We start from the raw sequence: 20,384 nt of genomic DNA on the forward strand, positions 1-20,384 counted from the left end.
AGGAGTGCCCCAGGGTCCTGACCATTGATAATCTGGTCACCGTAATCCCCAGGATCTGCCCTGAGTAGGGGCAGGAGGGCAGCGTGGTCTCTGGGGCCTGTCCAGTCCCCTGGCAGTGAGGGGGCTGGTCGGTGCCGGTGATGGTGATGGCTTTGGGGTTGCGGATGTTGGCAAAGCTGAGAACCCACCAACTTGTTTCCTGTAGGAGCTGGAGACTGCTGGGTAATGACAAGTGTAGGGGCAGGGAGCAGGCACCGGTCCCAGGGTAAAGCTGGAGTCAGGGTTGAGGGGTCAAGGGGTGAGCCGGAGTCATAGCCAGGGGGTCAGGAACCAGATGGGAGTGGGGAGGCTGGGGCTGGAGCAGGAACTGTGTGGAAGGGGGGGTCTCTGGGACCAGCTGAGCTCACTGGGTTGCCTAGTGGTCAGGCTGGAGCTGATAGGCCCCATCGGGCGGCCATCCAATGGGAGTGACCCCAAGTCACCCTTAGGAACCCCCTACTCCTCCCTACCCACCCCCAGCCTGCTCGCTGTGACAGTGCTTCTTGACTCAGCTTGTGCCTGACCTCTCTGTCCTGTCTGTCCCCCCTCCAGCGTCCGTCTGTCCCCGTGACTTGGGGATGAACTGCCCTGAGCAATCCCCGGGAGCCTGCGACGGCGCCCCCTGCAGGGCCCAGGGCCACAAACGGCGCTGCATGTCGGCCGTGGAGCAGGGCTCCTGCCCCGATGGTGACTCGGCGGCAGATTGGGAGGTGAAGGAGGAGGAAGACGACGACCGCTTCCTGGGCGTGCTGCTGCGGAGGTCGTGCGCGTTGAGGGTCTCCTTCCGTGAACGGGACTCCTACCGGCGCCACAGCTGGGAGCCGGGCAAGAAGCTGCAGAGCGCCCCAGACTACGACCAAATGAGGTACCCAGCCTGGCTCATGGCACCCTCTCTCCTTTCCACGGCCTGGAAGCCTGGATCCCCCACCCCACTCCTGCCATCTTGGCACTAAACTCAGAACCTAAAAAATGTGCTTGCTGCTTGACATTAATGGTGATGGGGGGTGGGACATTAATGGTGATGGGGGGTGGGACTGGCTGCTGCAGAGTGATTGTTGGGGTGTGTCTAGCTGCTGGGGTGTATTACTGGTGGAAATGGCATGTTAACACCTAAAGCAGAATGTTATGTAGACAAGGGTGTGGCTAGTGGGTCTTGTTTCTGAAGGGTATTTTTGGGGCAGGTGGTGTGATGTTAACCCATGGAACTGGCTGCTGCGGCTTGCTGGGCCTATCTGCCGAGCAATACTACTTAGGGGACTGTTAACCTGTGGAACTGCTTGCCACAGGACTGCACAAAGCTTGGCAACACCATTGAAAGGCTTAAACCATGTGGCTCACACTCAGTGGTGCCGGCTGGAATAAAAATCTCCGAGGGCTCCCCATCCCTCTGCTGCAGGGCAAACCACAGCCCCTCTCCATGCCTCAATTTCCCCAGCTGTGAAATGATGCTGGCCTCCTTTTTAAAGTGCTTTGAGATCTACTGATGGAAAACTTTGTATCAGAGCTAGGTATTTGTGTTCTGTGTCTGTGAAGCACCTTGCACAGTGGGGCCCTGGTCCGTGACTAGGACGCTAATCCAAATAATAATAATAGACCATGGCTCTGTCCTGCTGTGGCCGCCCCCCAGTTCCTGTCCTAGCCTCTGTCCACTAACCATCGGCCCCTTTCTACTTGGTGCATGCAGCTCTATTGCGTTGGCTTCCCTGTGGACTGGCTCCTGTGGACTGGTCTCAGATGGGGTTGGGGATGTGGGCTCTGATCCGGGGGCGGGGGCTGCAGCTCTGTTATTTCTGATCTTGTCTGCCTTTGTTCAGCGGCTTTGTCTTCTTTTTATTGCCCCTCGGCAGCTTGGCCCAGTGAATGGGCCCTGGGATTGATGGCAACAACCAACAAAGCATCGCTTTGGCTGCTGGCCCGGCTTGAGCCCACACGCTGATAAGACGACCTGCTGCTTTGTCTTGGGAGCTTGTTGGCTTTTGCTAGCTAAGCAGAGCCAGGCTGGGCCAGGGCATGGATGGGAGACTGAAGTGCTCCAGGGATTCGGGGTTTAGAATTTGAACAGGTCGGGATCCAGTTCAGGCCTTTCCCTCGAAAAAGGGCAAATGTCGTCCTAGGATGTCCAGGCGAGGCGTGTCTAGTAGAGAGCGGGAAGTATTAACGCCAAGCTGCTGGTAAGACATCGTCGGGCATCCTGCGTACAATTCTGGTCAGCCGAGTTCAAGAGAGATGAATTCAGATGGTGACAAGTGCCGAGAAGGGATCACGAGGGGACCCGGGGAGCAGACCTTACAGGAGGAAAGTCTCTGGCTTGTTCAGCGTGGCAGAACCAGGGCTGAGTTGGAGGGGATCTGGCGACTCTCTGTGAAGACATTGGGGTGAACACCACGGAGGGGGGATGAGCTAAAGGACAAATGTTGGCATGAGAACAAAGGGGGATGAAGCGGCTGTGAGTAAATTTCACCTGGGAATTGTCAGGTTTTCCAACCATCCGAGGATGGAGGGTCTGGGACAGCCTCCCAGTAGCTAGGGGCAACAACCTAACTAGCTTTAGGAGGTGCTTCATCAGTTTCTGAAGGGGATGGTTGGAGGGGCTTCCTGTGACAGCCCGGGCTGGACCCAGTGGTCCCCTCAGGTCCTGTGTTCCGGTCCCGTCTCCAAGTAGGCAGATGGCTCCCCCAGCTGGTAGATTGAGGTAATTATGTGCTCAGTGAGCCACCTGCCCATGGCAAAGACAGAGGTCTTCGCTGAGAACCTTGTTTCACAGTATTTCAGCTCCCCAATAAAGCCGTGCATGGCAAGATCCAAGCTCCAGTGTCTGTAGCAGAAGCCGTGTCCCCTGCTTGCGTGATGGGGGAGCCGGCCCCTCTGATCTCACCCTGTTACGGCGCCCACCCCCCGGCCCCGTGGTGAGTCCGATTGAAGTGAAGCCCATTTTGCTCCGAGGGGAGCGTTGGGTTTTTTTCATTCTGAGTGTGGCCGGCTCAGGCTGATGATTGGCTTTTTCGTCTGCTGTAAAGAGGCAGCTTTGAAAAATAACCAACCCCAAACCACCACCCCACTTCTGCAAACAGCGTGGAGCCCGGAGCAGGAAGTCAGGCTCTGAGATCCAGAGATCGATTCTAGAGACGCATTTGGGGAGTAGGGGGAAGGGGAGATTGTGACGGGGCCAAGGGAGGGGTTCTTCCAGGCGCCATGTTCAGCAGGCTGTGGTGAGTAGGTTGTGCTCTGTGGGAATGATTTCTATGTCAATTTCAATATGGGTCTCTGAGCTGGGGGTGGGTGGGGGGCAGCTGTGATTAAGGCAAGCAACTTGGGTGTTGGAGACCTGGGCTCTGTCCTGGCCTCTGCTTCCCTGGGTTACTATAAGGATCCAATGCTGTTTGCAAAACTTGAATTAGGATTCAACTTTCCATGCTAAAAGATGGGGGAGAGGGTGGGTTGTTGGATCCCTTTATGGGTAAGGGGTGTTTCCTGGCCTCTCGGGGGCAAGGCAGGAAGAGCAGCATGGTCCAAGATGCAGCTGGTTGTGACCTCCCTGAAAAAGAGTGGGTTTTTATTTTGAAGCCAGCGACAAGAGTCAAACCTTCCACTATGCTGGTGTGAAACATCTACTACTAAATCCCCCAGGGGGACAGATTAACCCTCGCCACCCTGCAGGGGCAGCACGGTGTCGTCATTCCCCTTGTGCAAAAGGGGGGAAACTGAGGCACAGAGCAGGACTGTGACCTGCACTGCAGCTTAGTGCTCCGAGCTCAGGACCTGTCTTGGAGGGGAGTTGCTGTCAGAACCGGGATGGGAGCGTGGGAGTTCTGGTTCCCGGTGCTGAGCGTGGAGCCGGGGGGCATGCGAGGTGCCCTCTGATGTGGTGGTGGGGGTGAAGCAGTCCCTGTGTGCATTAGTTTGGATTTGGGGGTGGGGAGGCGGCTAGCAGGTTTCTAGGCCCCGGCCTCAGAGTTCTCAGCCTGGCTCTCCCTCGTCTGTTTCAGCGTGAGTTTGAAGGGCCTGGCTCCTACGGAGCTTGACTCCACTGCGGAGCAGTTGGACGGCTTCTCCCGACACCGCAGGGACCCCCGCAGGGCCCCCATCATCCGCAGCAATGACGAGCTGGAGTCCCTGCTCTCACAGGACGAGGAGGAGGAGGACCTGGAGCGGGCTCAGGTAGGGGATGCATCTCCTCTTCCTCCCCTGAGCCCCAGGGGACTTGCCCGAAGGGGGTTGGGGGCCAGATCCTGGAAGGGGCTGAGCATCTCCTGCCAGTTGCTGAGTGTCCTCTGCTCCCACTGGCTTCAGCAAGATTGCTTTGTACCTCACAGGATCAGTGCCCTTCTCCCCCACCCCCCATCTCACCTACTTGCACCTGCATGTTTGCAGCAATCATGCAACCAGCTCTCATGCTTCAGGGCCTTGTCCCGCACCTGACACAGATCAGGAAGGAATTATCCCTCTGCTTGCACATCACTATGCACCTGGCCGCAGTTGTATCCCCAGGGGCAGCTGCCTTGCTCTGAAGCACCCGAAACGAGCCATGAGAGGCAGGGATACTGACTCAGATGGGCCAATGGTCCGATACAAGGTGTGGGGAGACCAGGCAGGAATCCAATCTGCTGTGGAGGGAGGATGGATGCTGGCTGAGATGGACCGAGTCTGGTCTGGTGGGGAGGTGAATGGAAAATGAGATGGCCCAGCAGTGCAGTCTGGGAGGGTAGGGGGAAGTTCAGAGCAGACTCCTCAATGGGTTAAGCCAGCCAGGCAACCCCTCCCATCCCTGCCCAGTGCTCTCTGCTTCAGTCCCCATCTGTTTTCCCCTGGCTGTGCGGCTTCCTTTGTCAGCCCGCGGTAGAAGGAGGAAGGCAGAACAGTTCCTGTTCGGGGGCGTTATCCTCGAGAAACGATTTTTCTCTTTTGGGGAAGGGAAAAGGCTGGCAGCGTCGGCGAAGGCCCGTGGAGTAAAAGTGAAGTATGGAGCCTTGTGCGAGACACGTTGCGACGGCCTGGCAGTTCGTCCGTCCGTTCCCAGAACGTAGAGCCAGATGGGATGTTGTGATGGTCTCGTCTGACTCGGGGTGGGGGAACCATGCCTGGGTGCTGGTGCTGGGGGTAGAGACTTACGGCCTGGGATCCAGTCACCCCTTCACCTTCCTTTGTGAAGCTAAACAGATGGCGCTGCTTGTGTGCGCCCCTCTCGGACGCATCCTCCGATCCTTTCATCCTCTGCCTCCTCCCTGAACCAGCCTCCTGCTGGAATTGTAGGCACCAGAAGGGGGCCCAGGATTCCAGCTGTGGTCACGCTGGGGCCAGATGCAGGACCCCTGGTGCTTTAACAAACATCAGGGATGTTTAACCCCTGGCTAAATTCCAGCCTGGGCCAATTCTACCTACAACTATTCTCTGCATTTTGGTAGGGGATCAGACCCCTGCTGCAATAGGTGCTTCACCTACACTAGTGAGAGACAGTCCCTGCTACAAAGAGCTGACAGCCTAAACAGAAAACTGGTGGGAGGGGAAACTGAGGCACAGAGCAGGGCAGTGACTTGCCCTGGATTGACCAGCGGCAGACCTGGGAATGGTAGGTACTCCAGGGTCCTTAGGCCCAGTGCCAGGTAAAGGTTCCCAGGCTGGAGTACTGCTGTTCTCTGGGATGCTTGCTGGTCTCCTGGCACTGGATTCCCTTTCCTCCTCTCCAGTGGACAGGAACAGGGGAGGGGGGAAGACAAGCGAAGAGCTAAAGGTGGGGAGAGAGGGGTGACTAATTTCTGCCCCGAATGAGACGACCTCAGTGCAAAAATCCACACTGTGCATTTCGGGTGTGACCTGCCATGGATGCAACGGCTGTAGCTGCCATGGGGATGGTGTGTGATGGGGAATGGTGCGGGCTGGGCAACAGAACGTGAGAGGAGCCCCTGACAGTGGAGGTGTACAGGCTGCTTCTTGAATCCTCTCGCTCTCTCGTGGCTGCTGTGGGGTTCCATCCCAGAGGTGGCTGCGTTTTAGTGATGGTCGAAGTGATCTGCATAGCTGCCCACGCAAGAGCGTCTGGAGAGGCGAAATTCTTCACCCCCTCACCGCAGCAACCCAACCAGCTCTCCTTGGAGCAGTGGGTAGGGGTCCCGGCCAGGGCTTTGTGGACCCACATTCCGCTGGCGAGGGGGCGTGGCGGGGACCCTGCCCCCCTCCGGGCAGGTGCTGCGGGAAGCCGTGTGTTTTTGAGCCGTTGCCCCCAGCCATCCCCCCCTCACCTGGCACAGCGGGGGCAGCTGGACCCCTGCGCTGCCTGGCACTGATCCCTGCGCTTGTCCCCAGGAAGATGCCAGGAGGCTGCAGGCATATCGGACCGGGCAGAACCTCACCTCCAGTGCCCTCTCCAAGTGCCTTTCCCTGAGTGGCATCGACCGCTTCCCGGATGCGGATGGTGAGTAGGGAAGGCTCCTCTGCCCCTCCATCTGGCTCCTCCAACCCCAGCCTGAGAGGCAACCCCAAGTGCTGGTGGGCGGGGGGGACAGACATCCAGAGAGGCTCGGGATGCCCCCTTGCCGCTGTGCAGCACCACCACCACAACCTCCTCCCGCTATGTTCCAAGCTCCCCACCAGGCAGTGCCGGCTACTGGCCACCAGGGAGAGAGCTGAGACCAGAGGAAATCCCCGGACCCGCTCCAGGGCGCTTGACCTGTTTGATTTCCTTCCTGGCTTAGCCTTCCTTCTTGGCGGGGAGGGTTGGGAAACGGGGTGTGGGGGGGTCTCTCCCTCTGTAGTCCTCGGACAAACCCTTCCCCATCCCAGCCCATAGGTGCTGACTTTTTTTGGTTTTGATGGTGGGTGCCTCTCACTGGGCCCCTCCCCCTCGGCTCTGCCCCCTCCCCTGAGACCCCCTCCCCTGAGCGCCTCTCGCCCCTCCCTGCTCGTTCCTTTCTGCCCCTTCTTGCCTGAAGGACACTGGGGGCAGAAAGGGGTCAGTGGCGGGGCAGCCCTGCTCCACAGCTGATGGGTGGGGCAGCTGCTGAAGAGCTGGTTGGTGGCCAGCTCCAGGGGTGCTGAGCACCCCCAGAGTTGGTGCCTATGCCTGCCCCCTCAAGCCATGCTCTCATCGGACAGGGAGGAGAGGAACTGGGCCATGTTGTCACCAGCAATTGAGTGCAGCTATAAGATTGGGAAGGCCCCGCATTCCCTCCCCGGTGATAGCCACTGTCGGGCAGAGGGCAGACTCCTACCCCTTGCGAGGAAGCCGGATCAAAGCGACCTGGGTCAGCTTCCCACCTGATCCCCTTGCTAAGGTGGGAGACTCTGCTGGGGGCAGAGAGCCAGCCCAAAGCCAGGCCCAAGCAGGCTGTAAGGGGCACATCAGCCTTTCGCTGGTGCCCTCTCCCCTGAGAGGGGAGTGACCTCTCTCTAGGGAGAGCGTTTCCCTCGGAGAGGGTCTCGTCCCGCAGTGCTGATGCTCGGTGTTCTCTCCAGCACGTTGACTGTTTCCTGTGTGTGTGAGGAAACCACCAGGCCCTTGGCTTTGTGACCGCTGCCTTATGGGCCGCCCCTTCCTGAGTCCACCGTGCGTCTCCGGAGCAGCCTTGGGTTTCAGTGGGGAGATTTCTGTGACTTTGCAGCGCAATGACGTCCCCTGGCTTTCGCCCTCGGGGGCCAGCCCGGCTCTGAATCTCTGTACTGAGCCATCTGCTGAGCTGTTGCTTCCCTCCTAAATCAATGAAACCCCCAAAAACTTTAGCACCGAGGTGAGGTTGCCCGGTGGGGCCTTCTGCCCTACCAGCATGGGGAGAGAGGTGAAACTTAAACCTCTCATTCATGCCCTCAGGGTGCACAAAAGAAGTTATCAGAGCTGGGCGATTTTGTAAATTGCTAGTTCTAGGGGGCTGTATCTCAAGACCCCCTTACTCAAAGGGCCCCAGAGCTGGACCATTAGCCATACCCCTACCCCTGAGCACAGCACGTTGCAAGACAATTGAGCACTTGGAGTAGTTGACCATTAGACAGAAAGCAAGACTCAACGTTAACTGGAGCCGGCGCTCTGCTATTACGCTCCTGTGTTCTCCGGTCCTGATCCCGAGCCTTGTGGTATCTCTAGGAAGCTGCAGGGTGCTGGATCGTTGTCATAGTGGTTTGTTTAGTGTAGCTGTAGCCCACAGGACTTGGATCGTGCTGGGAATCTCTTCATTGGCCTCTGGGCTACGGCTTCCTACCATCTTTTTGTTTTCACCTTTGCAGAAATCTCCCTCTTCGCTTCTGGGACGGACCTCGCCAATGGGTAAGGCTCAGTGGCGTTTGCTCATCGTCAAGCTGTTTCTGGGTGTATTACAGTGGAGTGGCTGTACTTGGAGAAGGAGGATGGTCCTCTGTGGGTAAGACAGAGACGTTTGCCTCGGGCGGTCTGGGTTCTGTCCCTGGCTCTGGTATAGGCTCCTTGTGTGACTTTGGGCAAGGCTGCTCCGTGCCTCAGTTTCCCTACCGGTAAAGTGAGGTTAATGATCCTGACCTCCTCTTTTAAAGCACTTTGAGACCTATTCATGCGAGGAGCTTCATCATTGCTGGGCTTTAGTTATCCCTTTGTTTCTTTTTTCTATGTTTCTGAGTTTTTCAGGGCAAGAGCTGTCTCTCACTATGTCTGTGTACCGTGCCAAGCATGATCTCAGCAGCCGCCTCTCGATGCTACCATAATACAAATAATAATAAGCCATTCCCCAAACCCTGAATGGTTAAGAGGCTAAGGACCCCTGTTAGTCCAGTACCGTATGGAGTAGGTTTAATTGACGCCAGACTTCAAATGGACTGAGAACCTGGATTCCCAGCCCCCCACTTGCTGTTGCTGAATTGGTGGCTTCAGAATCATGAGTCGGGCCCTTCTGCCCGCCCCTCCCCCGCAAATCACAAGATTTAAAAAATAAAACCAGTAAACTTGAGGTTCTTTTTATTTACCTTTTGGTTTTGGAGCCAATGGGATTCACATTTTCAAGCTTCTGTTTGCAATTGTGAGAGCTAGAAACTTGCTTTAAAAAAAAAAAAAAGCAGCAGCAGCTGAAATTCTCTCCTAATCCCATGACTCCAGGAGCAGACGCTTTAAGAAAAGACACCAAATATCATGAGTAGGGCTCTACCAAATTCACGGTACATTTTGGTGAATTTCACAGCCAGAGGGTTTTTAAATTGGTCAATTTCATGATTTTGGATGTTTACCCCCTGAAATTTCAGGGTGTTGTAACTTTGGGGGTTCTGACTGAAAAGGGGATCAGGGTGGGGTCGGGTCACAAGGGGGGAGGCGGTGTCGCAGGATTGCCACCCTCACTTCTGTGCTGAGCTCAGCTCTGAAGGCAGCAGCCTCGGAGCTTCCTGCAGGAGGAGGTTCCCGGAGGTGGAGGTGACGCCAGTCTCCCCTGCCCTGCTGGAAGTGCCCCAGCTGGGGGCCCTGAGCTGCTAGTGCCGACCAGTGTCCAAGGACTCCGGCCAATTTGGAGGCCCCCGGAAAAATGGGCACCCCGAGCCCCAGCAGGAGCTGGGGGGGGTGGGAGGGCTGAATGCCCAAGCACAGACACCCTCAGGCTGCTGCAGCGCAGAAGTGAGGGTGCAGAGGTACCACCCTCCCTTCTGTGAGGTGGGTCTGATCTCCCCACCAGAGCCTGCCGTGCAGGGAAAGGACAAGTCCTGTCCCTCCCTAGCCTGGCCTGGACTAGCAGTGCTCCCGGCAGGGGCAGTCCCAGCAGCAAGGGGGAGACTGGATTTCACGGGGAAGGGCTTATTTCGTGGTCTGTGACACATTTTTCATGGCCGTGAAATCAGTAGGGCCCTAATTCATGCGATTCCTGATACAAATCGCACTGCAACCGTGGGAAAAGTTTCCCTTGTGTGGATAGAGTCATAGAAGCAGATTACAAGCTGCTGAGAGCTATTTAAAGCCTGAAGATTTGCTTGAATAAAGGATTTAGTGGGGACATTTACCATCGTGCAGATCCACAGAGGTGTTTGGGCTCCTGATTTCAGTGGAAGTTAGAAACCTAAATACCTTTGTGGATCTGGGCCCAGTGGACTCCAGTACCTAACTCCGATGAGAGGGAATTCCAGATGACAGAGAGTTTAATGCATCTGGGCGTCCCTTTAAGCTGTCAATTTCATTTGGTTTGCTCAAGCATCCTCTTGAGCCCACGCGTTTCCGAAGTCCTTTCCCGGGCAAGTACAGCTGCTGCGTCGCTGCCCCTGGATGTCACGATCCGGGTCGGCTCATGGAATGTGACTGATGCAAACCCTGAGTAACTCGTCTGAGTCAGGCAGCCAGAATCTCCCGGCTGCAGGGCCCCAGTTCTCACTGCTTTGTTAGCCCAGCCAGCATGCTGGGGTTTGCTACGGCACTTGGGGCCCTGGCCAAAGCCACCTCAAGAGGAATGGGAAGAAGTAGGTTCAGTTCCCTGCTCTGCCACAGAAATCTACGTCTACACTGCAATTAGACACCCGCCACTGGCCCCCTGCCAGCTGACTCAGCCGGAGCCCAAGCGGCTGTTTCATTGCGGTGCAGACATTCAGGCTGCAGCCCAAGCTCTGGGGCCTTCCCGCCTCGCAAGGTCCTAGAGCCCAGCCACTAGACTGAGGCACAACTTCAAAGCACGCTGGTTTTAGAGGACTAGCATGAGTCTCACCATCTGCGGATCCGGGCTGGGAGGCCCACTCCAATACACTGCGTAGTCTCGCCTGTGACTGATCAGCCACCTCCCACTGGGCTTGATCAATTGACTCTAAAAGCCAGAGAGCGTCTCCGGTGGGAAGCGGGTGGGTTTTTGTGCCAAGTGCTGGAGGAAGAGCTGCGTCCGTACAGTGTGGGAGTTGTTACCTGATGGGTCGGGTGTCTGAAGCATCGAACTGTGCCCCTCAGAAAGGGGCTGAGTAGAGTCTGGGCATGTGGGGTCAGCCGTTCTTAGGCTGGGGGAGACAGGCCAGGAGCCTGCAACTGCGTTCAGTTCCTTGCTGTACCACAGGGGCTGTGGGTGACCTTGGGCAAATCACTTAGGCCAGATCCTCAAAGGTATTTAATAGTGCTGTCAAGCGATTGCACGATTAATCATGATTAATTTTTTTAATTAAAAAAAGTAATTGTACAATTAATTGCACTGTTAAACAATAATAGAATACTATTTATTTAAATGTTTGGATTATTTTCAAATATATTGATTTCAGTTACAACACAGAATATAAAGTGTACAGTGTTCATTTTCTATTTTTGAATACAAATATTTGCACTGTAAAAAAACAAAATAAATTGTATTTTTCATTTCTTCTAATACAAGCACTGTAGTGCAATCTCTTTATCATGAAAGTTGAACTTACAAATGTTGAATTATGTACAAAAAAAACTGCATGGAAAAATAAAACAATGTAAAACTTTAGTGCCTACAAGTCCACTCAGTCCTACTTCTTGTTTAGCCAATCGTCCAGATAAACAAGTTTGGTTACATTTGCAGGAGGTAATGGTGCCCACTTCTTGTTTACAATGTCACTTGAAAATGAGAACAGGCATTCGCATGGCACTGTTGTAACCAGCATCTCAAGGTATTTACATACCAGAAGCGCTAAAGATTCATATGTCCCTTCATGGTTCATCCACCATTTCCAGGGGACATGCGTCCATTCTGATGATGGGTTCTGTTCAATAACAATCCAAAGCAGAGTGGACCGATGCATGTTCATTTTCATCATCTGAGTCAGATGCTACCAGCAGAAGGTTGATTTTCTTTTCTGGTAGTTCGGGTTCTGTAGTTTCCGCATCGGATTGTTCCTCTTTTAAGACTTCTGAAAGCATGTGCCATGCCTCGTCCCTCTCAGATTTTGGTCGGCATTTGAAATTCTTAAACATTGGGTCACGTACTGTAGCTATCTTTAGCAATCTCACATTGGTACCTTCTTTGCATTTTGTCAAATCTGCAGTGACAGTGTTTGTAAATCAAACATGTGCTGGGTCATCATCTGAGACTGCTAGAACATGAAATATATGGCAGAATGCGGGTAAAACAGAGCAGGGGACATACAATTCTCCCCAAGGAGTTCAGTCACAAATTTAATCAACGCACTATTTTTTTTAACGAACATCATCATCACGGAAGCATGAAGGGGCATACAAATATTTAGCATATCTGGCAAGTAAATACCTTACAACGCTGGCTACAAAAGTGCCATGTGAATGCCTGTTCTCACTTTCTGGTGACATTGTAAATAAGAAGCTGGCAGCAGTATCTCCTGCAAAGGTAAATAAACTTGTTTGTCTTAGAGATTGGCTGAGCAAGAAGTAGGACCGAGTGGACTTGTAGGCTCTAAAGTTTTGCATTGTTTTGTTTCTGAGTGCAGTTATGTAACTAAAAAAATCTACATTTGTAAGTTACACTTTCACAATAGAGCTTGCACTACAGTACTTGTCTGAGGTGAATTGAAAAATACTATTCTTTTGTTTATACTTTTTACTGTGCAAATATTTGTAATAAAAATAATATAAAGTGAGCACTGTACACTTTGAATTCTGTGTTGCAATAGAAATCAATACATTTGACTATGTAGAAAAACATCCAAAAATATTTAATAAACAATAGAATGCCAATTGAAATTTAACAGTGCGATTAACTTTTTTGAGTTAATCACGTGAGTTAACTGCGATTAATTGACAGCCCTAGTATTTAGGTGTCTAACTTCAACAGAAATTAGAGAGGCCTAAATCAGGAGTGGAACTCCCTAAAAGTGGGTGGGGGGCCCACTGGCACCTGAGACCCTCCCCCTGTGCTGCCCTTCCCCTCAGGCCCCACCCCTGTGCCTCCCCTTTCCTCTGAGACTCTGCCCCCAAGGTGCTCCTCTCCGTGCCCCCCCCATCGCTCACCCTTATGGCTGGTAAAAAATGAGGGGCCATGGCCCCCTGGACCCCCCTATTTCAGTGCCCCTGGCCTAAATACCTGTGTGGTTTTGGGCCTTCATCTCCGCATGTCTCAGTTCCGCTTCTGGATGCTGGAGATAACGGTGCTTCCTGCCTCACAGAGGTGCTGTGAGGATAAAAGTTTCACAGAGTGATGGGGGCCAGAGAGAAATATGCCCTCTAGAAGGAGACTAGCTCCAACCTAGGGGTGTAGAAAAGGCTTGAATGCCGCTTCTGGCAGGAGGAGGACCTGCGGGCAGGGGCAGAGGCGGTCCTGCTGAGAAAATCCATAGCGATGCTCCAAGCTGGGTAGAAAGCTTCTGTTTTATCCCCCTCCGGTTGTGGTCACAAACCCAGCACGGGCTGTGCTGAGAGGGCAGGATTGGGGCATACTTCATTCACTGGCTGGCCCAGTCGGGCAGTCAGCTGTGGCCACCTGCCTGCTATTAACAGGCTTCATTCATATTTATGCCTTGGGCAAAGCCTCCCCCAGGTGAGGTGTCCTGGCATCTGCAGAGACTGCTGGTCTCTGCTTCCGGTGGAAGGGGGGTATTTGTCGCAGATAGTAAGGGAAGGGTTTGAGATTCCTGGGAGGCTGGTACCAGACTTGTAAAGATTTGAAGATGCAGATAGGCACCTGCTGAAAATCACACTAGGCACCAAAATGCCTTAACAGATCTGGTCTCAGGCCTGGCCGATCTGTCATAGTTCACTGCCTTTGCATATTACAGCATCGCCATCTCTGGCTGCTTTATTGCAAGTTTTATGCTATTCAGTGGGTTTTTTCCTTAAAGCTCTAGCTCCTGGGGTCATGTGATGGGAGACCCTCTGCTTGCTTGCTTGCTTTCTTTCTTTTTTCTTTTTTTTTTCTTAAAGTAAGTTTCTAGCTCTCTTGTAAAGTTTGGAGATGTGATTCCCTAAAAGCTCAAAAGGCAGAATGTGAACTAAAAGATAACCCGACATTAGTTACTTTTCAAAGTTTCAGGATTTTTAAAGTAAAATGGGTGAGCGGGCTTTTTTTTGCGGGGGGGGGACTGGTTCATTATTCTAGAATGCTTGGGATGGCAATACTGCTGTTAGGCTCTTCGAGTAGATGACTCTAGCTGAATGACTGGTAGAGTTGTTTCAGAAATGCATTTTGTTTTTTATAAGTTGATGAAAGTGGGGAGTGGGGGTTGTTTTTGTCTCCCTGTTTGGGTTTTCATTTAAAACAAAAATCAAGAGTCTTTTTTTTTCTTTTCCCAGTTGGCGGCAGGGGTGGGGGTGGGGGTTGGGGTTCAGGTTTGTGGGGTTTGGCTTTTTTTTTTTTTTTTTTTTTTTTTTTTTTTAAAACAAAAAAGTCTGGATGAAATTTTGGTTTCCTCAGGGAAGTTTCTAGTGTTTTTTTGGGGGGGAAAAATGTAGACAAAAAAGTTTCAACCAGCTGTGCTAATTGAGATAGCATTCTCCAGTATTGCCTACTGGTGAGAGCCCAAGCCACGGAGTCAGGATTAGATCCTGCACACGGTTGGAGGAGATCCTTTCTGTCTTTAACCTGAAATTCTGTTGTCTATTTGTCACTTGGTGGGTGACTTTGGGTAAGTTGCTTCCCCATTCCGTGCTTCAGTTTCCCCATCCGTAACAGAGAGATGATGATTATGTTCCTAGCCAGTGTATTCATGTGCACTGGACTTGCCCTCCACCCCCGCTTTTTGAGCACACCGAGGCTGCGTTAATTTTCGTCCGCCACAAACTCGTCCCTCAATGAGATTTCTGTGGCCAGGGTCTATGCTGCTAAAAGCCAGCATAGATCATGAAGTATATCTAGTCCAGTGGTAGCAGAACTGAGAACAGAACCCACCACCTGCTCTTCCTACGCTAGACCCAGTTCCCCTCCCAGAGCTAGAAAAGAGAACCCATGTCCTGCTGCTCTGACCATCAAACTCTACTCTCGGGGCTGGGAATGCAAAGCTTGGGCTTGTGATTCCCTTGCTCCGACTGCTAGACCCCACCATTTCCCTGAATGTCTTCCGAGCTGCCTGTCACACACTGTCCTCCATCGTTTGCGTCTGTGTCAGGCGGGGCAGCCAGCGCTGAGGGATCTGTCGCGGGAGCTGGTGGGAGGGGATGAATGGAGCCATGGGCTACCAGCGATTGCTTGTGGAGAGCAGCTTCCTGATTTGGAGCTGACCTGAAAAGAAAAATATTGGTTCATTCTGGCCAGTTCTTGTGAAAAAGCATGGGTGAAATCCTGCTGGCCTGGGGCAGAACTCCCAGGGATCCAGTGAAAGCTGTGAGTTAAATCAGTACATGTCCCTGTGCTACTAACAGCACCTCAGGTTATTAGAACTAGCAGGGTTTAGGACAGGAAGTGAAGACGTAGGCCATATCCAATTGAAACTGCAGGGGGAGGTAGCTGGAATGTAGCTACCCAAACTGGACCTTACCCTCCCCTATTTCTGCTTTTTGTTTACCTCTGCTGAATTTAGGCCCAGATCCTCGAAGGTATTTGGGTGCCCCAAATCCCATTGATTTCAATAGGAGTTAGGAACCTCAATACCTCTGACTGAGGATCTGTGCCTCAGTTTCCCAATCTGTTATATGGGGGAAAATAATTCTTCTCTTGCTGAGTTAGTGTGAAAACTTGTGTGCTCTCTTGGACCTTTTCTACGCACACAATCTTGTGCCGCTTCACCCACACCAGTATGGTTCAAGCCATGCAATCCCTTTAGTGTGTATGGGCACATTGAGTCTTGAGAAGAGAAGACAGGCCGGGGGAGGAGGGGAGCTGAAAACTGTCTTCAAATCTGTTAGGGGGTGTTACAAAGAGGACGGTGATCAATCATTCTCTGTGTCCATGGAAGGCAGGACAAGAAGTTATGGGCTTAATCTGCAGCAAGGGAGATTTAGGTTAGATATTAGGAAAATCTTTTTAACTCTCAGGAGAGTTAGGCTCTGGAACAGGCTTGCAAGGGAGGTTGTGGAATCCCCGTCATTGGAGGTTTTAAGGACAGGGATGTCAGAGATGTTCTGGGTTTACTTGGTCCTGCCCAGCTGGACTTGATGACCTCTTGATGTCCCTTCCAGCCCTGCAGTGCTGTAATTCTTTGTAGGGCTCCCCGCCCAGGAAAGGGTCGGGGAAAAACCTTGAATTGGGGTCTGTGGACTATGGGGGAATGAAATTCCACCTCCTTAATCCCCTGACTCCTGGAGCTGGGGACTTTATGAAAAACCCCAAACGATACTGCCAGAGTTGGCAACGCTGAATTGTCCTTGATAGCCAAGCCCATGCTGCATGCACTGGCCTCGTTGTATTCCCTTCCCTCCCTGTCGATTGCAGCCAGGGGTGGGGATGACCAGCTCACCCCGTCCAACCAGCTTTCAGCTGCCGTTTATCCCTGTGGTTGCAATGAGAATGTGGTCCCCTTTCCAGCCAGCGGGCACGCCGCATGCCTCCGAGCCGTGTGGGACAAAAGCTCTTTGCAGCCACACAGATGTGTTAACTGACCTCTCCTTAATGGGCCTGCCTTGCTCAGAATTCCCCACCGTTAATTAGCGCGAAGGCTCATTCCCCACCCTGCTTCACAGACAGAGGCGCCCTTGTGCGCGGCGCCCGCCCCCTGGGAGCCTGGCCCATGTTTGCTCAGGGCCCTGGCACTGTTGTTCTCAGTGGGCGATGTGAGAGGTGCCGGATCATGGCCCTGGATTGGGGCAGCGGCAGGGCAAGCCCCACCCCAACCAATCGTGCTGTCCCCTAGTATCTGTAAGACAGTGATTCCCAGAGCAGGAATGCAGCTCCCCCTGCTAAGAGCACAGGGGGGCTCCCTCTCCCCCCAGGCTTGGGGTAAACAGCTCCCCATCCCATAAGCAGCACCTCCAGCCTCACCCCACAGCTCTGCCCCTCCCCCCCTGAACACCCCCTCTCCTTGGTTGGTGCAATAAGAACTCCCATGTTGCAATCTTCTGTAACCCTGGGGAAAGCACAAGACCCCAGCACGAGCAGGGCCCTGTTGTGCCCGGTGCTGGCCATACCTGGAGATGCTGCCTGCCCTGAGCCTGTGTCCTCTAGGGCCAAGGGGAGATGGCTCCCTGTGGCCTGTCCTGCTAGGGGCTAGGCTGAGACCCTCCCGCTCATTTCACGTCTGTCCCCAGGTAGCTGCCAGCATGGCGTAAAGTAGCTGTAGCTGTGATGCAGCTGGAATCTCACACTTCCATTTTACCTCTAGGCCCTTGGGCAGGCTTTGACTGTAATCCTCTGCCTGGCTCCCGCACCTCCCCACCCTGCCAGGCTGCAGATGTCCAGGTCTCCCCCCGCCCCCTCCTCCGCCCCGCCCTGCCGAGAGGATTACCATGATCTCCATCCATCCATCCCCTGTCACAGCCCATTCCCATCTTCATTAGGGGGAACTGGCCAGCTGGGGGCTTTGTTATTTCAGGGTTGGGATTACTGAGCGGTGCCTCTCCCCTGGCTTTGATAAAGGCCGATCTCTCGCTGGCTGCCTGCAGGGCGCCAGGTATAGAGAGGGTATCTGGAAGCTGCGTGGGCTGGACTATGTGCTGGGCACTGAGTCATCAGTGCTAACCTAGCCTAGGTCTGCGTCCGTTTCACACCGTGGATGGGACCCTTTTCTCTCTGCCTTCCCTTCCCCTTGGTCAGCACAAACAGGAGCCTGCTCCGGGGGATGGGGGAAAGGGGGCTTTCTTATCGCTCTGCGTCTCTTGGCTTTGGAATCAGGTCTCTGCCTGGGACCTACTCCTGTCCTCGCTGTGTATGTGTGTGTGTGTGTGTGTGTGTGTGTGTGTGTGTGTAACATACTTGTAGTCTCTGCAGGGGTGACTTCTGGAGCACACCTCACCCTGCCAAGGCACGGGTAGCAAAAGACCCAGAATGAGGGACCCCCGTAATGCTAATGTAGGAAACTTACCCTGCTGGAACAGCATCTATTCCTTTACCATGGATGGCTCTTTCTGTGATCCTGGTGCTAAGGGTCTGCATTCCTGATGGTGGTGACAGCAAGGGGACTGCTGGCTTTTGACAGAGCCTTGGGACTGAAATTTCTGTGCGGAGACAGGCAAGTGACTTGCCCAAGGCCACCCAGGAGGCTAGTGGCAGGGCTGGGATTAGAACCCACGTAGCCTGGGTAGTCTCTTAACCACAAGTCCATCCTTCCTCTCGGGGTACAGCCGGCAGATTCCCACCCTGATTCCTGCGTGGGGCCCAGTGACTTGTGGCAGGTCTCTTCGAAGGGCGCCCAATCTTGATGTCAGGACAGTGGGATAGGCCGGAGGTGGAAGGATGGGAGGAATTTACCTGCAGTGCTCCCCCCAACCACCTCCTTTTCGTTGATTTGTGCGGACTTGTTTGTGTCCCATCTCTCTGGATCAAGCGGATTATAAACTGCTGCCCATCACCGTGGCTTCTGAGCGCCTGAGCTCAGGGGTGCGTGAAATCCCCACCCTCTTCCTTCCTGTGCAAAGGGGATGAGGCTACAAACCCAATGGCCCAGCCCAACATCTAAGGCTGCCTAAGCAAACAGAGGGCTCTGTGTGCGCTTCCCTCAGCTGGGGGCGCTGGCCCCTCCCTATTTCCTGCCCTTTTAACAACAACAAGAAAATAGGGGGATTGTTTGTCTTTAGCGCCTGTGGTGTTTTTTGTTTTTATCCTCCTTCCCCTGCAGCTTTAATGCTGGGAGCTGCGGACAGCTGGACGCTGCCGGGGAGGCCAGAGACCAGGAGAGCCAGCACCAGGAGGGGAGCCCTCTAGGACGAACCCTGAGCTTCCTCATGAAGATGACGGGCAAGTCGAAGGTAGGAGGGATCACTGGGTTTGTGACCCAGCCGGGGACTGGCTTGGGGGGGGGGGCGGAACCTGGGGCCTCCTGGTTGGAGCTTGTGATCAGGAACTCCTGGGTTCTCTTCCCAGCTTTGGATGGGGAGTGTTGTTTCATGGTTGGAGCATGTGAGTGGATGTCAGGACTCCTGAGTTCTCTTCCCAGCTGTGGGAAGGAAGTGTTGCCTAAGGGTTAGAGTGGGGAACGCCCGCTGTTGCTGGGACCCCATCAGCTAAGGAAAACGGTAGGACTTGTGGGAGACCTCCCCTCCCAGGGTGCCTGGCAGCTCAGGTAAGTGGCATTCTCTGTGAGATGTTGGCTCATCACCCCGGTGCTTTTGATCCAGACTGGATCAGAATCAGTAACCTCGTGGTGACGGATTCCCTGCGATCCATCCTCTGCCCTGGCAGGCAGCTCCAGTGGGATGTAACCTCCCCCCTCCCTGCCGTACCCTGGAATTCCCCTTCATTGGGCCATCTGCTCAGCCTCTTGGTTCCTCAAAACCGGGTGTATCTAGCAAAGCAGCTGCCTTATGGTTGAGGAAGTGAAAACCTTTTCCTACCTCATGAAGGAACGGGTAGGCTGTGCAGTAGGAAGAGTTGGTTTCTCTAGTGAGCGCGTGCAATGCTCTGCCTTGCTCACCATGGCTTCCTTTAATCAGGTCCGGGTCCTGGAGCATGTGTTTCAGAGAGTTTCCTGCCACTGCTTACCAGTAGATGGGCACAGACAACAGATTCTCCCAGGAGCGCTGAGCACCATCAGCCATTAGTGGGTACACTGAGCTCAGGACTCTTGGGTTCTATCCCAGACTCCTTGGCCTAGTGATGGTCCTGCTCCATCATGCCTCAGTGTCCTGTTCCAGGGGGATAATGTTATTTATCCACCTTTGTAAAATGCTTTTGAGAGCCACATGTGACTAGCCCTATGTGAGTGCTCAGAGCCATTATTTAGGATTGCCTGGCAGCCCCCAGGAAATAGTTAGTTGGTCCCTTCTGTCTTGAGCTAACGGGGAATCACCAATACAGGGCTCATGACACATAGCTGGGCAGTGCCGATTCCCTCCACTGGAGGGCAGTGGTGCCACATGCAGGCTCGCCCATTCAGCACACTGCAGATTTTCACTCTGGCTTGTCTTGCCTTTCCTCTCCAGGGCTGGGCAAACAACAGGAAATGTTGCTTTTCTCTCAATAGCATCTGCAGGGTGCAGCCTCGTTCCTCCTGATGGGCGTGGATTAGGCAGCTGGGTTAAACCCCTCTGAGGCTCTTTTTGCAGAGCTCTGGCTCTGTAGCCCTCAGGCCCAGCCCTTGCAGAACAGGGTGCCATGGGTGCAGAACAGGTGCAGCTGTGCACGCTTGCCTGGGTGCATTATGGGTTCCCCCCCTCCAGCTTCCTCCAAAGCATCCCTCTAGAGATTGGGGGGTGGGGTGGGGACCTCTCTGTCCTGATCCCATGCGTAGCACAGATATGGGGCTGAATTCACCAGTGCAGAGCCCAGTAGAAGGGGCTCGAACCTCCCACAGTCCTGGAGTTGGCTGGAGCCAGCCCCAGCCCTTACTGCTCTCAGGGTCCCTCGGGCACCTCAGTCCTGCCCCCAGGCTACCTTCAGCAAGGGGTGTGCAGCGTTGGAGCGGCTGGTTCTGTTGTACCCTGGGCT

General features: G+C 53.8%; 1 protein-coding gene across 2 annotated transcripts in view; it reads left to right on the forward strand.

Moving 5' to 3' along the window:
* Positions 1-20,384, forward strand: part of ARHGEF2 (Rho/Rac guanine nucleotide exchange factor 2) — a 127,433-nt gene that overhangs the window by 19,706 nt on the left and 87,343 nt on the right. For both annotated transcript variants that reach the window (XM_038383029.2, XM_043501893.1), the window contains exons 2-6: positions 592-904; positions 4,026-4,197; positions 6,340-6,448; positions 8,251-8,290; positions 18,577-18,706. In XM_038383029.2, the coding sequence (XP_038238957.1) occupies positions 618-904; positions 4,026-4,197; positions 6,340-6,448; positions 8,251-8,290; positions 18,577-18,706 (738 nt within the window). In that variant the 5' untranslated portion in view covers positions 592-617. The remainder of the gene's footprint in view (positions 1-591; positions 905-4,025; positions 4,198-6,339; positions 6,449-8,250; positions 8,291-18,576; positions 18,707-20,384) is intronic.

The sequence above is a fragment of the Dermochelys coriacea genome, chromosome 24 (assembly GCF_009764565.3).
Source record: "Dermochelys coriacea isolate rDerCor1 chromosome 24, rDerCor1.pri.v4, whole genome shotgun sequence".
NCBI lineage: Eukaryota > Metazoa > Chordata > Testudines > Dermochelyidae > Dermochelys > Dermochelys coriacea.